Source organism: Gorilla gorilla, chromosome 4 (genome assembly GCF_029281585.2).
Source record: "Gorilla gorilla gorilla isolate KB3781 chromosome 4, NHGRI_mGorGor1-v2.1_pri, whole genome shotgun sequence".
In the NCBI taxonomy this organism is placed as follows: Eukaryota; Metazoa; Chordata; class Mammalia; order Primates; family Hominidae; genus Gorilla; species Gorilla gorilla.
The window spans coordinates 122,782,780-122,800,581 of record NC_073228.2 but is presented as its reverse complement, the minus strand read 5'-3'; the positions used below and the strand labels follow the sequence as shown (position 1 = coordinate 122,800,581).

Here is a 17,802-nt window from a genome sequence, read left to right as displayed (position 1 = left end):
GTTATGAGAGGCAGTACTTAAGGGCTGTGGAGCTAGACTGCCTGAGTTCAAATTCTTAATAGTTCTATAAACTCTGAAACTTTGGGCAAGTTAATTAACATCTTTGTGTTTCAGTTTCCTCATTAGTAAAATGGATATGACAAAAGATATATTTCTCTCTCTCTGTGTATTGTACTTAGAATTGTGTGCCTTAATATTAGCTGTTATGATGATGATAATTGGTAGTTTTTGGATAGTATCTAAAATCGATAAATCAAGAAATAGAAAAACAACATATATTGTATGGTTATATGGAGATAACTACCAGAAGAAATAGCCAAAAGAGTTAAAGTGATTGCCTCCAGGACGTGGTACTGGGGAGTACATCTGGGAACAACTGTGGCATTTTAAATCTTATGGCACTATTTAATTTGACATATATACATGTATTACTTTGATAAAGGTTTAGAAACTGATTAAGTCTGTGTCACAGTCTCATGGTGATGGTAAAGAGAGAAGAACATTGTATTAAACATTGGAAAATGTCCTAAAACCACCTAAGGCAGAGTAACTAATCACTTGGCTCTATGGGATTCAAGGTAGAATTCTCGTGGCAACAAGAAAGATGGTTTCCAGTGTTGGAAGCTAGGACATTGAAGAAACCACTGACGACAGTCAACTTAATGGCATTTTCAGAAATGGCCACCAGATTTCTCCACTCTAAAGTTATTATTTTTGTTCTCTTTCCATACTCCATATTCTTTGGAAGCCAGGCCATAAATCCAGCCCACACTCAAGTGGGATGAAGAGATTAAGTTCCACCTTCAGGAGGGGGGAGTATTTACATTTATTATTTGGAATTCTTTTGTAAGGAAGATTTGTTTCTTCTCCCCCATTTATTTATTAAGTCATTTATTTATATCATTCTGGACTCTAATTTGTACTTTGGGTTATAACCCAGTACTGTGTTATTTATTTTGTTGCTCAGATTGTTCAATTTTAGCCATTGGGAGCTCTTTAAGATTGGCTTCTGTGTCCCTTTGACATACCCCATTGTTTTGTTTTCTTTTTTTAAAAAAAATTTAATTTAAGTAAAGAGGCTATGCTGGGAAGAACCCATTGTTTTGTTTTCTGAGCGCTTCCTTGCTTTTTTGGGCATAAAGATCTAGGCAGTTATCTTCAAGCTGACATAGTGCAAAATGTAATTACTTGTGAAATGAAAAACTTGTCAGAGTAAATGATTCAATTTAGTTAAACACAAATTTACATTTTAATAATCTTAATCATTATATATAAATGTAATCTTCTTTGATCAGTAAACCTGTAAAACATACCCAAATAGAATAAAAATGTATGCTTGTGTTATGGTTAATACTGATAAATCAGAGAAATTTTACCTCTTTTTATTAAACTGTGGTCTTTAGTAAAAGGCTTGTGAAAGTTTTACATAAAGTTATGAATCAGATGTTCATTATAAAATATTTAAAAGTGTGTATATCTAAGTAAAAATCTGTGTTTCAATTCATTTTTTAATTAAAGGAAAACAAAGTGTTGCGTACAGTTCCTCTACTAGCAGCATGCCTCCCCCAGGACAAGTGTAAAGTAAAGATCGGTCGTCGCTTCAGTGAAGAAAGGTAAATTAACTGTTAGGGCAATGTAAATAATTCTTTTCTACACAGATCTTAAAAAGTGGTTTCTTTCAGCTTATTTCTTTCGGCTTATTCATGGTCTAAAGAGTGGAAATTAGTCAAAAAATTTAGGTTCTGCTAACCCCTGACCACACAAAATAATACAAGACAAAACAAAACAAAACAAAATCAGAAATAAAAAAATAAATAATGTATAAGCAAAGGAATGATAGCATTATCTGAATTTCATAGTAATGTATGTTTAACTTAAAAGGCAAATATACTTAGTGTTTATATCATTTTTGTTAAAAGTGCCTTTCAGTTGGTAGATGGTAGGGTTCTTTTTTTTTTCTTAAATATCTTCCACAACATTTTTTTTTTTTTGGTAGGGTTCTTATATTAGATTTAGTTCAGTTTTTTTTCCCCTATGGTGCCTAATATAGTGCTTACTCAGTAAATTATTATTATTATTATTATTTGAGGCAGGATCTCACTTTGTTGCCCAGTCTGGAGTGCAGTGGTGCAATTTTGGCTCACTGCAGCCTCCACCTCCTGGGCTCAAGTGATTCTCCCACCTCAGCTTCCTGAGCAGCTGGGACTACAGGCATGAGCCACTGGGCCTGGCCAGTAAATTATTATTTGCTGATGAATTTTAAATTAAAGCAGATTAGAACTATTAATATAAATGTAATTGAATGATTAATTTAGGCTTTTGTTAGAGTACATGATGAAATCATTGGGGAATGATTAAGAGACATACTGCTTTTGGTGTCCTTTGTAAATTTTTGCCTCTAGTATATAAGAAAACAATTGGTTTTTATATATTAACCCCATATCCAGTAACTTTCTAAATTCATCTGTTAGTTGTAGAAATTGTTTTGTAGATTCCCTGGAACTTTCTATGTAAGCAGCATTGTCATCTGCAAATGAGATCATTTATATTTCTTCCTTTCTGATACTTATCCTTTTTTTTTCCTTGCCGCATTGCAATAACTGATACCTTTAGTATAATGTTTATTGGAAGTGGTGAAAGCCAACATCTTTACCTTGGTCCCAAACTCTGTGGACATTATTAACTATGATATTGGCTGTATGTTTCTCCCCACCAAGCATTATTGAAGTATAATTGATAGATAAAAGTTATATTTATCATGTACAGTGTGATGTTTTGATGTATGTATACATTGTGAAATGATTAGCACAATCAAGCTAATTAACAAATTTATCACCTCACATAGTTAAGATTTGTTCAAAACGTTCAATAATATTGAGAATACTATAGTATGGCTGTGTCAGGAGAGACATAATGAGGAAGTGAAGCCAAAATGCATGAAAGGAAAGAAGTTTATTACACACAGATACCAGAGAGGTTAGGATGCCAATGTGAGGCCAAAGGGAAGTCTGGAAATAGCAGGGGATTCAACTGCTGGGTGGGTGGGAAGGGGAGACCTGTGGGATTATGTCTTTATTAAGGTCTGTGGGGATTATCCCTTGGGATTTCCCTGTGGGTTGTAGACTGGCTAGTTTAAAGAGGACAATGTGAAGGGGGAGCTTATTCATATGACTCTGGTATTGACCTTTAGGTTTTATTGTGGTCAGCAGCTATGCGATGTGTTGGGTTTTGGATTAGTGAGGAACAAGTAGGCTATATGGCAAACACCACACAGGGAGGGAAAGTTTTAACTAGGCCAAAGGTGACAGGGTTGGCTGGATTACAGATAACGTACGTCAGGCCTAAAATGGATGCCAAGGCAACAACTGTATTAAACAGATTTATAACAATAGTTTTATGGTTTTTTTTTTTTTTTTTTTTTTGCAGTGATAACATATAAGAGCTGCCTTCATGGCTGTTTTCAAGTATGCAATACATTAACTGTAATAACCATGTTATACAATGTCATTTATCAGTTTCTAAAATGATGAGAGTTTTAATTATGAATGGGTGTTTGTTGAGTTTTGTGAAATGCATCTATTAAAATGATCATGTAGAGATTCTCTCCTTAATTCTGTTAATATAGTGTATTATATTGATTGATTTCTGCATGTTAAAACCCTTCTATTTCTAAGATAAAGCCCACCTGGTCATATTATAATTTGTGGGCAGGTTTTTTTCTTACAAATATAATTCATTTATTAAACATAAGGCATTTCATATTTTCTATTTATTTTTGTGTCAGTTTTTATGTTTTGTACCTTTCAAAGAAATGGTACAAGTTATCTAAATTGTTGAATTTATTGTCATAAAGTTGCTTGTAGCATTTATTTATTGTTATTTTCATGTTGGTAGAATTTGTAGTGGTAACCTCTTTTAATTCCTGATTTAGGTAATTTGTGTCTTTTCTTTTTTCTTAGTTTGTTTTGGTCGATCTCTTTAAAGAACCAAGATTTGGCTTTGTGTTTTTCTTTGTTTGGTTTTCTAATTGATTTCTACTCTTTATTGTCAATTTTTTTCTTGCTTTGGATTTAATTTCTCTTTTTTCTTTTTTTAGCAGAAGATTAGATAACAGATTTTAAACCTTTTTGTTCATATAAGCATAAATTTTTTAAAAAAATAAATTGAGATGGGGTCTTGCTATGTTGACTAGGCTGGACTCAAACTCCTGGCCTCAAGTGATCCTCTCATCTTGGCCTTCCAAAGTGCTAGGATTACAGATGTGAGCTACTGTGCCTGGCCCGTGTATATAAACATTTCAGCTGTAAATCTATAAGTTTTTCCTTTTTTTTTTAGACAGGGTCTTGTTTTCCAGGCTTGAAGTACAGTGGCACACACATAGCTCACTGTAGCCTTGAACTCTTGGGCTCAATTAAAAGTTTTCTTTTGTAGAGACAGGGTCTCGCTATGTTGCCCAGGCTGGTCTTGAACTCTTGGCCTCAAAGTATCTTACCCCCTTTGGCCTCCCAAAGTGCTGGGATTACAGGTGAGAGCCACGATTCCTGGCCAAGTTTCTCTTCTTAACCATTGCTTTATATATCCCACCAAATCTGTTATATTGTGATTTTGGTTTGTTCAGTTCAAAATATTTTAAAATTACTTTTGTGATTTCTTCTTTCACACATGGATTGTTCAGGAGTGTATCGCTTAATTTCCAGATATTTGGGGAAGTTTTAGATGTATCATGATTATGTTTATTTTGATTTCTACTCTTATTTGTTTATACTCTGTGATTTTAGGTTTAAAAATTTTATTGATACTTGTTTTGTGTTCTGGCATGTAATCTGTTTTTTGGTAAATATTCTATATGCACAAGTAAAGACTGTATTCCTCAGTTGTCAGATGTAGTGTTACACAAACTATCAATTAGGTCAAGATGGTTGATAGTGTTATTCAAATCTTCTGTATTTTGACTGATTTTATGAGCATGTTTTCTCTCAAATATCAAGGAAATTGTGTTAAAATCTCCAGCTATGATTAGGGATTTGTTTATTTTTACATTTTGTTCTTTTGGTTCCTGTTTTATCTATTTGAAAACCCTTTAAGTAGGTGAATATGTATTTCGTATTATTATGTTTACTTGATGCACTAGTCCTTTTATCATTATTATGTGTTGTTGGAAAAACTCTCAACCATTTTTCCTCTGCTGTGGTGTCAACACCACAAACTTCAACACAGAAAACTTCCATGACCCCCAAATATGTGAGGATTTCTCCCCACAAGCAAGCGAGCGAGCGAGCAAGCAAGCAAGCAAGCAGTCAATTTTGCAGTAATACTAGTTGGGTGTCTTCCAGTTCAATTCTGACCCTGCCTACCTGGGGATAGTGTCACATCCCACAGGATGAGGGCTCAGTTCCCAAGACTGCCCCTTCCCCGCTTCAGACACCATTGGCAAGTCCGGGCCTCAGGAACTTCTGACTGATCAGCTTCAAGTTGGGGCTTCCACAACTCTTGGTTTGGGTTCAGTTAGTTAGAAACACTTAATGTTTACCAGTTTATGATAAAGGATATTACAAAGGGTACAGGTGAGATACGTAATGCAAGGTACAGAGAAAGGGCTGCAGAGCTTCCATGCCTTCCCTGGTGCACTACCCTCCAGGAATGGCCACATGTTCATCTCTCTGAACCCTGTCTGCTTGGGTTTTCATTTAGGCTTCATTATTCAGGCATGATTGATTAAGCCATTGGCCACTGGTGATCAACTTGACCTTTAGCCTCTCTCCTTCCCCTTAGTCTTTCCAGTGACTAATCCCACCCTGCAGCTGTCAGTCAATATTAGCATACAAAAAAACAACACTTTGAAGATTCTAAGGATTTTAGGAGTTGTATGCCAGGAAATGGAAAGAAGACCAAATGTATATTTCACAATATCACAAATGTCTTTCTTTATCTCTGGTAATACTCTTTGTCTTAAAGTCTACTATGTGTGGGTGCTAGTGTTTATATGGTATGGGTCTTGGTTTTTAAATTTAATCTAACAATCTCTGTTGTTTAATTGGAGAGTTTATTTCATTTTCCTGGATGTAGTTATTGACTTGTTTTCTTTTACATTACCAGTGAATACCATAGTGATATTTGTCTTTTATTAGTCCTATCAGTTATTTGATCTTTTGTTCCTCTTTTGTGTCTTTCTTCTGGGTTACTAAGTTTTTCTTAGCATTCCATTCTATTTCTTTGTTGGCTTTTTAGGTATGCCTTTTGTGGTTAGTCTTTGGATTATACTATGTATTCTTACTTTATCACTGTTTACCTTGAATTAATAACATTATACATTAAATATATAACATAAGAACCTTATAAAAATATAATTCCATGCAATCTCCTTCTATTTTTTGTGTTACTGTTTTCATGTATTTTACTTTTAGATAATAAGGGAAACTGGGTGTGGTGTGTATAGGAATTCTCTGTACTATTTTTGCAATAATTCTGTAAATCTAAAGCAGTTATTTAGATATTCTTTGCTTTTTTTTTTTTTTTTTTAATGGAGACAAGGTCTCAGTATGTTGCCCAGGCCAGTTTTAAACTCCTAGGCTAAAGGGATCCACCTGCTTTGGCCTCCCAAAGTGCTGGGATTACAGATGTGAGCCACTGTGCCCAGTCCTTTTTGCTTTTTATCAGTGTTTTTTAGTGTTTCACATACAGGTACTTTACATATTTTAATAGATTCACACCTAAGAATTTCATTTTTGCAGGGCTATTTTAATGGTATTTAAAACAATTACAAATGTGAATTTTTCGTTGCTAGTATGTGGGAAAGCAGTTGACTTTTGTGTGTTAACCTTATATCTTGTGACCTTGCTGTACTTATTTACTTGTTCTTGGAGGTTATTTTTATTTATTTATTTATTTATTTATTTATTTATTTATTTATTTATTTAGGTCAGTTCCCTGGACTTTTCTACATAGATGATTAGGTCTTCTGAGGAGTATATATGGTTTTGTTTCATCTTTCTAGTTTGTATGTCTTTGGTTCCCTTTTCTTATTTCAATAGCTAGGGATTGAATAGCAGTGGTGAGAGGACATCCTTGTTTTGTTCTCAGTCTTAGAGAACAATTACGTGTAATGCTAGCTACAGGTATTTTGCAAATGTTCTTTACTAAATTGAGGACATTCTCCCCTATTCCTAGGTTGTGGAGAGTTTTTATCATGAGTGGGCTTTGGGTTTTGTCAAATGCGTTTTCTTTGTGAGCTGATACAGTCCTTTGATGTTTCTTCTTTAGTCCATTGATGTGGGTGATTACATTTATTGATTTTGAATGTTAAACCAACCTTCCATCCCTGTAATAAATCTGGTTTGTGATGGTAGATAACTTTTTGTGCATCATTGGATTTAATTTGCTGATATTTTGTTGAGAATTTTTGCCTTTATATTCATAAGGGATATTGATCTATAGTTTTCCTTTCTTGTAATGCCTTTATTTGGTTTTGATATGAGGGTAATGCTGGCCTTATAGAACGAATTAGGCAATGTTCTGTCTGTTTTTAGGATCTGGAAGAGATTGTAGAGAATTGATACCATTTCTTCCTGAAATGTTTGAGAGAATTCACTGCTGAAACCACCTGGGCCTGGTGATTTCTTTTTTAGAAGATTATTAATTATCGATTCAATTTCTTTAATAGACATAGAGCTTTTCAGTTTTCATATTTCTCCTTGTGTGAGTTTTGATAGTTTGTTTTTCAAGGAATTAGTTAATTTCCTCCTAACTATGAAATTTGTGGGCATTGAATTTTTTGTAGTATTTATTATTTTCCTAATGACTTTGGAATCAGTAATGATCACCCTTTTTATTTCTGATATCAGTAATTGTGTCTTTGCTCTTTTTTTTTTGATTACCTCAGGTGTAGTTTTATCAATTTAATTGATCTTTTCAAAGAACCAGTGTATTAGTTTGCTAGGACTGCCATAATAAAATACCACATACTGGGTGGCCAAAGAGAAGTTTATTTTCCACAGTTCTTGAGTTTAGAACTCCAAGATCAAGAGGCCAGTAGATTTGGTTTCTCCTGAGGCCTCTCCTTGGCTTACAGTTGGTTGCCCTCTCATTGCCTGTTCATATGGTTGTCCCTCTGAACAGGTGTGCCCCTGCCATCTCTTCTTTTGTGTCCAAATTTCCTCTTCTTATAATCATATCAGTTAGATTAGAATAGGGACCACCCTAATGGCTTCATTTTAACTTAATCACTTCTTTAAAGGTGATTTTTCTATCTCTAAATACCATCATATTCTGAGCTACTAGGGGTTAGGACTTCAACATATGAATTTTGGGGAGGACACAATTCTTTCTATAACGATCAGCTTTTGATTTCATTGATTTTTTCTGTTGTCTTCCTATTTTGAACTTCATTGATTTCCATCTTAGGTTTTACTTTTTCTTTTCTTTTTATAGTGCTTGCTTTAGGCTTAAATTGCTCGTCTTTCTCTAGTTTTTTTTTTTTTTTTTTTTTAAATTGTTTTGTCAAGACAGAGTCTTGCTACATTGCTCAGGCTGGTCTTGAGCTCCTGGCCTCAAGCGACCCTCCTGCCTCTGGGATTAGAGGCATGAGCCACCATGCACGGCCCTATCTAGCTTTTGTTGTTGTTGTTGTTTTTGTTGTTGTTGTGTTTTTAAGGAGGAAGCTCAGACTGTTGATTTTCAGGTCTTTCCTCTTTCTTAATGTGCATTTTAATGCTATGAATATCCCTCTAAGCAGTGCTTTTGCTGCTTCCCACACATTTTGATAAGTTGTATTTTCATTTTCGTTTAGTTCAAAATATTTAAAAATTTCCCTTGGGACTTACCTCTTGACCCGAGGTTTATTTAGAAGTATGTTGTTTAATCTCCAATATTGTGGAGTTTTCCAGCAAGTTTTCTGGCTCTAATTTAATTCCATTGTAGTCTGAGAGCATACTTTGTATGATTTCTATTTTAAATTTGTCAGGGTATGTTTTATGGCCCAGAATGTGGTCTGTTTTGGTGAGTGTTTCATGTGAACTTGAGAAGAATGTGTATTTTGTTGTTGGTGGACTATTCTATAAATATCAATTAGATCAAGTTGATTGATAATGCTGTTCAGGCCAACAATATCCTTACTGATTTTTTGTCTGCTTGATCTACCAGTTACTGACAAGGTTGTACTGAAGTCTCCAACTGTATTACTGGATTTGTCTATTTCTTTTTTCATTTCTATTGGTTTTTGCCTTACATGTCGTGAACAGTGAAGTTTTAAGTACATACATGTTAAAAGATTGTTATGTCTTTTTGGAGAATTGACTCTTTTGTTATTATGTAATGCCTTTCTTCATCCTCATAAGTTTCCTTCTGATGTCTGCTTTGTCTGTAGTTAATATAGCTATTGCAGACTGCAGTTACTTTTTTTTTTTTTTTTTAAGACAATTCTCGTTCTGTTGCCCAAGCTTGAGTGTAGTGGCACAATCATGGTTTACTCACTGTAGCCTTGACCTCCCAGGCTCAAGCGATTCTCCTGCCTCCGCTTCCCGAGTAGCTGGGACCATAGGTGCACGCCACCATGCTCGGCTGATTTTTAAACATTTTTGGAGAGATGGGAATCTCACTGTGTTGCCTAGGCTGATGTTGAACTCTTGGGCTTAAGCAGTGCTCCTGCCTTGGACTCCCAAAGTGCTGGGATTACAGGGGTGAGCCACTGCCTGGCCTGGAATTATCTTTTGATTAGTATTATCATATATCTTCATCCCTTTTTTTTTTTTCAAAAGGGCTTTATTGAGATGTAATTCACATACCATTTAACTTACCAATTTAAAATGTACAAATTAATTGGTTTCTAGTATATCCAAAGATATTTGCAACCATCACCAGTCAATTTAAAATATGTCATCACTTCAAAAAGAAACCCTCTACCTTTAACTGTCACCTACCTATCCCTATGCCCTCCGTCCTCTCCAACTCCCTGTGCCTTCCCAGTCCTAAGCAAACACTAGTCTACTCTGTGTTTCTATTGATTTTCCTATTTGTTATCCATATTTGATTTCTGATATCCCATATAAATGAAATAATATATTTGGACTTTTTTGACTGGCTTCTTTCACTTAGCATAATGTTTTCAAGGTTGTAACATGTATGTTGTAACATATATTAGTACTTAATTTCTTTTTGTGGTTAAATAATAGGTAGAAAAAAGCTGTGGTAAGTAGTTTCTCTTGAGGGAAAGGCCTTTGTTATGGAGAATGCTGCAGGCTATTTCAAGATGGTTACTTTTCTTTTTTTTTCCTCTGGTTTTTGGAGTGTTTGCCCTGGAGCCTCAATTCTCTGACGAATCTAATAAAAGTTGTTAATTTTCAGTTTGTTAGCATTTTTTTTGTGAAGATGGGCTTGATGACTTTCAAACTCTTTATTTCTGAGCTGAATTTGGAAGTCCAAATTATATTTCAAAGAAAAATGATAATTTGTCTCCTTTCCCCTTAATAGCATTTTGTTTTGTTTTTTGCTTGTGGGCAAAGGGTGTCTCATTCATTGTTTTGTCTCCAGTACCAAAAAGCTTTGACACATTTTTGAATGAATGTTGAATCAACTAACTCTATAACTGAACTGGATGATGGTGTAGGGTCCAAGGGGAACGTTCCTCTTCACCCTCTGAAGGTCTGCTGAAAATCATCTGACAAAAGACAAATTAAAGGGAGAAAAGGCATACAAATTTATTAATGTGTAAGGGAGTCTTATGAAATATAAGAACTCAGAGAAGTGGCCAGATGGTTGATGCTTTTATGTCGTCTTGAGGTTTACAGAAGGAATAGGTGCTTAGAGCATGGCAAAGATGGTTATTATGGCAAAAACATCTGGGACGGGGAGAAGAGGAGGCCTGGCTGGCAAAAGTGGTCTTGTTATGCAGATGAAACCGCACCGATAGCAGCCTTCATAGAGAATAGAGGGTAAATATTTCTTTCAGACCATTAAGGTTGTCAGACTTTCAGTTATTATTTCCTAGATCTGGACAAGGGAAGGTCCTCAGAGAAAGCATGGCTGCCATGTGTTTTTCTCTACAGATGCAACAGCTCTCCAAGGCTACTGCTGTTTGCAAGCCCTCTAAACAGCTGTCTCAACATATGTCAAATAAGTATATTTTGAAGTGAAATATTTTGGTTTCCTTCAATAGATAATATACGATGTTACAAGAAAAACTTCAGCCAAATTAAATTTAAAGGAATTTAATTGAGCAATGAACAATTTGTGAATCGGGCAGTCCCCAGAATCACAGCAGATTCAGAGAGACCCCAGGGATGCCTCGTGGTCAGAACAAATTTGTGGACAAAAAAAAAAAAGGGAAGTGACGTACAGAAATCAGCTGGATTGGTTACAGGTTGGGGTGTGCCTTATTTGAACACAGTTTGAACACTTAGCAGTCTGTGAGTGGTTGAAGTATGGCCACTGGGATTGGCCAAGATTCAGCCATTGTTACAGGTGCATACTCCTAAATTAGGTTTTCAATCTCGTCTGCCTATTAAGATAGGTTAGGGTTCATCCATAAGGACTCAAATATAGAAGTATGGAGTCCTTCTCAGGCCATATTTAGTTGGCTTTAACAAAGGTGAATTTGAGAATGTGGCTTGCCTATGCAACCTAACTTCTCTTTATGGTTCTTCCATTGCTACTTGATTTTGCCTTGGGATTGTTAGGATTGTTTGTGCTAGGATTGTTAGGCAGTGCCAGTTGTTTACTTTGATAAAGTGGATCAGATTACACATGAAGTATTAGTGAGGAAAGGAAGAATTCTTTGGAAGGGCTAAAGTTATGTCGCTGGCAGTTGGATAGAAAAGCTTTGATAGAGAAGAATAGTGAGGATTGGAAAGCCTAGAGGAGAGTGGCAGAATTGTGGTGAATACATCAGTAGAGAGTACACAAAATTTTGAGTCTTTTTAATTCATACTTTATAAACTAATACTTATATTTGATTAGACAAATGACTAGATATAGGGAAACTTTTATTAGGAAATTCAGTAAGCATAATAAAACCTTTTTCCTCACAAGCTAATAAAGATATATTTTTAAAAAACTTTTTCAGAGATCCTGAACTTTCAACTGTTTGCCGGAAGTCTGGTACATTAATATTATATCCAGGGGCTGAAGCTGCTAATTTGGAAGAATTTATATTAGATTCTCCTGTTTATCCTTCTACAATCATCATCATTGATGGTACATGGAGCCAGGCTAAGGACATTTTCTATAAGAACTCCTTGTTCCGACATCCCAAACAGGTAAACTAGTAATTTTAACAGAAAATAAATATAAATGTATAATTAGGTATATTGTTTATGTTTTCTGTGAAGGGATACACATAGATTTTCATATATGAATTTGGTGGTATTTCTATGTGTGAATATATAGTACCTAGATATATGTATGCTTATGTTTATGAGTTTGAATATATATATATTTTGAATATATATATAAAATTTCAAATTTGTCATTTCTTCTCTCCTACTGCCAAATTTTACTGTAGTTGTGGCATTTGGCTATATTAAGAGTCTCTTAGACATTTAATCAGAGAAGTCTAAGGATTATTTTTATATGTGTTAATGTGTTTTGTTAAGAAGCATTATCTTATTTAAATACTATTATTTGGTTACTGAATTACCTAGTTCTTACTAGGAATGACTAAGTTTTTATTAAATACTTTTTGTCATTCATTATTATAGTTATATGGTTTATTCTTCAGTTTTTTGATGTAATTAATTATGAAGACACCTTTCTTAATATTGGTCCATTCTTATATTCCTGGAATGGACTCGACTGAGCAAACTATTAAACATTTTTGATATATTGCTGAAAATTATATTTTATTTAGTGGCATTGAATTATGTGTATTTTTGGTCCACTGTCATGTTTGGGTATTAAGATAATGTTAACTTCCAAAGTAAATTGGAGAGATTTTAATATTTTTCTATGACCTGGAATAGTTTAAATAATACTAGAATTCCTTGCACCTTAGAAATTAGATGGAACTCATTGGTGAAATCACTTGGTTCTGTTCTCTTTAAAAATGGTAGCTTTTAAATTCTTCTTTCAAACTCTTCTAAGGAAATTATTCAAGCTTTCTACTTCTATTTAGATCAGTTTTTAATAACTTTTACATTTCTCTAGGGAATTATCTCTTTTCTCTAAGTTAGCAGATTGGTTGCCATATACTTATATACAGTCTTAAATAATTATTTTAATTACTCAGGAATGCATTTTTTTCTTGTTTTTAATCATACACACACAGACAGACACACACATACACAAACGTTTTTTATACAAACAGATTCAAAAGGGGTTTCTCTATTTTATAGAACTTTTAAAATATAAGCTTTTAGGTTGTTTATATTGGCTATTATAGTTTATTTTTATTTCATTACATTGAACTTTTTTCTGGACCAATTTTATATTTCATCTTTTTGGGCTTATTTTCTTCTATTCTTCTGATTTTATAAGATTTTTACTAAGAGTACTTCTGTAGACTGAATTGTGTTCCCTGTCCCTCCCCCGACACCATGCATATATTGGAGCCCTAACTTCCAATATAATGGTATTTGGAGATGGGACCTTTGGGAGGTGATTAGATTATGAAGGCAGAGCCCTCATGATGGGATTAGTACCTTTAGAAGAAGAGACATGAGAGATACTTCCTTTTTGCTCTCTGTCTCTCTCTGTCTCTCTGTGTCTCTCTCTCTCTGTTTCTCTGTCTCTCTCTGCATGTGAGGACACAGCAAGAAGACTTCCATTTGCAAGCCAGGAAGAGAGCTCTCACCAGGACCGTGACCATGCAGGTGCTCTGATTCAGACTTCCCAGCTTCTAGAACTGTGAGAAATGAATGTTACAACAGCCTAAGCTGACTAAAACAAGTACTAAATTTCTTTATTAAGATTTCTGAGTTCTGCTAGGCTTGGTGGCTTGTACCTATAACTCCAGCTACTTGTGAGGCTGAGGTGGGAGGATCACTTGAGCCCAGGAGTTTGAGGTTACAGTGAGCTATGATTGTGCCACTGCACTCCAGCCTGGGTGCCAGAGAGAGACCCTGTCTCTAAAAAAAAAATCACTTTCTTTTTTGAACAAAAGGGGCGAGATGGATGCAATATTTCCGCTAGTATAACTGTCACTGTATCCCATCATTTTGGGTTAAAGTGTTCTTTTATCAGTAACATTGATATAAGTTGTTTTGATTTCTTTCTACCCATGGATTATCAATGAATTCTTTTTTTTAAAATTTCAATAGCTTTGGGGGTACAAGTGGTTTTTGGTTACATGGATGAATTCTGTAGTGGTGAATTCTGAGATTTTAGTGCACCCGTCACCTGAGCAGTGTACACTGTACCGAATATTTAGTCTTTTACTCCTCAACTCCCTCCTTCCACCCAGAGTCCCCCAAATTTATTATGTACATCTTTGCATCCTCATAGCTTAGCTCCCACTTATAAGTGAGAACATAACGGAATTTGGTTTTCCATTCCTGGGTTACTTCACTTAGAATAATGGCCTCCAGTTCCGTCCAAGTTGCTGCAAAATGAACTTAGTTTGTTCATTTTTATGGCTGAGTAGTATTCCGTGGTATATATATACTACATTTTCTTTGTCCACTCATTGGTTAATGGGCACTTAGATTGGTTCCATGTCTTTGCAGTTGTGAATCGTGCTGCTATAAACATGCCTGCGCATGTGTCTTTTTTTTCTTTTTAAATTGAAATGAGGTCTCACTGTGTTGTCCAGGCTGGCCTTGAACTCCAGGGCTCAAGTGATCCTCTCCCTACCTCGGCTTCCCAAAGTGCTGGGGTTACAGGCATGAGGCATCACACTTTGTTTATGTGTCTTTTTCATTTAATGACTTATTTTCCATTGGGTAAATACCCAGTAGTGGGATTGCTTGACTGAACGGTAGATCTACTTTTAGTTCTTTTTTTTTTGAGATGGAGTCTTGCTTTGTCACCCAGGCTGGAGTGCAGTGGCACGATCTCGGCTCACTGCCAGCTCCGCCTCCCGGGTTCATGCCATTCTCCTGCCTCAGCCTCCTGAGTAGCTGGGACTACAGGTACCCGCCACCGTGCCCGGCTAATTTTTTGTATTTTCAGTAGAGACAGGGTTTCACCATGTTAGCCAGGATGGTCTTGATTTCCTGACCTTGTGATCCACCCGCCTCGGCCTCCCAAAGTGTTGGAATTACAGGCATGAGCCACCGTGCCTGGCCTACTTTTAGTTCTTTAAGGAATCTCCATACTATCAATGAGTTCTTAATTCTTAAGTGTTTTAACACTTTTCATCATTATTTTACTTTTATTTCTGATTTTTGGAATCGTGATAAAAGAGCATTAGCCACACTATTTTGAATAAGTTTATGATTTCTGTGTGAATAGGTACCTGGTAGATTTTTGTTCATGTTCTATTACTATAAAAATGTACATTCTCTATTTAGGGATGTAAACATTCATACTATTGCTTTTAAGTTTGTTAATTGTATTTTTCTTTATGTTTTTATTTTTTGGTATACTTGGACTGTTTGATACTGTAAAAGGATTATGAAAAGCTTTAGTGCTTATGTATTTTTAACGATGTTATCCCTGCATTCCCAGTAGTTTTTGTGTTATCTGCTCTGTTGTTGGGTGCATACAAGCCATACACTTAGTGAAGAATAACAATGGAACCCTGACTTCTGAGGTTTTAAACTTAAATTCTTTATAGTTTTTATTCCCTTTGACCAAAATGCAGACACTGTTTTTAGATGAGACTAAAATACATAACACAATTCTAAAAAATAGCTAATGCATTGAGTGCTTTGATGGAGCAGGCCCAATTACAAATGTTTTACATGTATTTACATGTATTATCTTTCCCCAAATCCCATGAGGTAATAAGTATTGGCATCTTAGATAACAGATGAGGAAACCAAAGTACAGAGACATTAAATAACTTGCTTTAGGTCTCATAACTATTTCATAGCATAGCCGCAATTTGAACCCATCTTGTTAGAGCTAAAGCCAGTAGTCTCAACCACAGTGGTATACTGTTTCTAAATGGAAAACTTCGATTCAGTATATTTACATAGAATAGCTTTAGATTTCTCTGACTTCCTAAATATTCGTTGACATTCGTTGTCTTCCACATAACAACGAGTTTATGTCTAACTCATAAAAGGCATGGATACTGATAGATTGTGGCACATCCCAGATAAAATTTTAGGTTCACATTACATTTAAATATCACCCAATATACAGAGAAAGTTTAACAAAAGTGTTACATCTGTAAAACATTTTAGTCTAAATATTTGAAAAAAAAATTTTCATGCATGTGTTATGTCTACATCTTTAATCTTTCGTTTCGTGGTAACTACACAGCTATCACAGAGATGAAGCACATAGTCATGTTAAAAAGGTTAAAATCTATTTTAAAAGATAAAATTCATCAGAATTATTTTCTCCTTTAAATTGAGCAGCAGATTAGGAAATATATAAATAATTTCTCAGTTCTACTATACTATACATTTCTGTCACCTTCTCCTTTTTTTGTTTTTTCAAACCAGAAGCAAATGCAGGTGGATATTTAAACTTGAGACAGTTAACGCTTTACAACCATAGGATAAAAGCAAAATACTTCATGGAAACATCAGACAGATTTGATTACATCACGTGAAATATCACATAGACTCAAGTGAAAAGGCAAATGGCTTTCTAAAGAACTATAAAATCAGATAAAGACTTCATAAGCTTACAGTTAGTAGAAATGAATAAGGTAAATGTGAAAATCTAAATACAAAGGCCAAAGATATGAAAAAAAAGTTCACAAGATAGAAAATAAGTGTTCTTATAAAAATCATCATTTACCCTATTAATCATATGACAAGATCCTAAGTTGTAAATTTTTATGAAATAACTTGAAATTTACAGAAAAGCTTCAAGAATACTACTAAGTACCCTTGAATACACTAATCCAGATTCCTCAAGCATAAACGTACCATATTTGCCTTATTCTCCCTTTATGTATATATGCATGTATATGTATAATTATGTTTTTCTGAATCATTTGAGAGCAAGGAATAGATATCCAGATTTCACTATTTCACTTTTTTTTTTTTTTGAGATGGAGTCTTGCTCTGTTTCCCAGGCTGGAGTGCAGTGGCACAATCTTCGGCTCCCTGCAACCTCCGCCTCTTGGGTTCCAGCGATTCTCCTGTCTCAGCCTCCTGAGTAGCTGGGACTACAGGTGCGCACCACCATGCCCAGCTAATTTTTGTATTTTTTAGTAAAGAAAGGGTTTCACATATTGGCCAGGCTGGTCTTGAACTCCTGACCTCAAGTGATCCACCCGCCTTGGCCTCCCAAAGTGCTGGGATTACAGGCGTGAGCCACCACACATGGCGAGATTTCACTTTTTGAAATTGATGTTTTGCTAGCGCTAGGCCAGCAAGATGGTCTTTTCCTAAATAGTTGTAGGAAATAAAAAAAAAGTAATTAAAAACCTCACCCAATATATAAAAACCCAAATGTTACATATCTTGGTACAGTCTCATCTAAATATACTTGAGAAATATGGATTATTTTAGAATTAATATTATTTATGGAATTTTAGAGTCTCATGTACCAAGCCCAAATATGAGTATGGCTTGATCAGACAAAATGTTTTTGGAACGTGTTGCACAAAAACAATGAAATCTGCATATTTACTCCTTTAAAAAAAAAAATATATATATATGAACAGATAAATAGGTAAATTGAGTTGAGAAAGGTATTGCTTTTTTAAAGTATATGCTTATTTTTAGACATCTATAAAATTATAAAATGATA

At 34.9% G+C, this 17,802-nt stretch overlaps 1 protein-coding gene across 7 annotated transcripts in view; it reads left to right on the top strand.

The window, feature by feature from the left end:
- Positions 1 to 17,802, top strand: part of DTWD2 (DTW domain containing 2) — a 158,401-nt gene that overhangs the window by 46,797 nt on the left and 93,802 nt on the right. For 4 of the 7 annotated variants that reach the window (XM_019026188.4, XM_055387252.2, XM_055387251.2 and 1 more), the window contains exons 3-4: positions 1,519 to 1,613; positions 12,056 to 12,248. In XM_019026188.4, the coding sequence (XP_018881733.2) occupies positions 1,519 to 1,613; positions 12,056 to 12,248 (288 nt within the window). Of the gene's footprint in view, positions 1 to 1,518; positions 1,614 to 12,055; positions 12,249 to 13,739; positions 13,800 to 17,802 lie in introns of all 7 variants that reach the window. The other 3 variants (XM_055387249.2, XM_055387248.2, XM_055387253.2) reach the window with 1 other exon arrangement.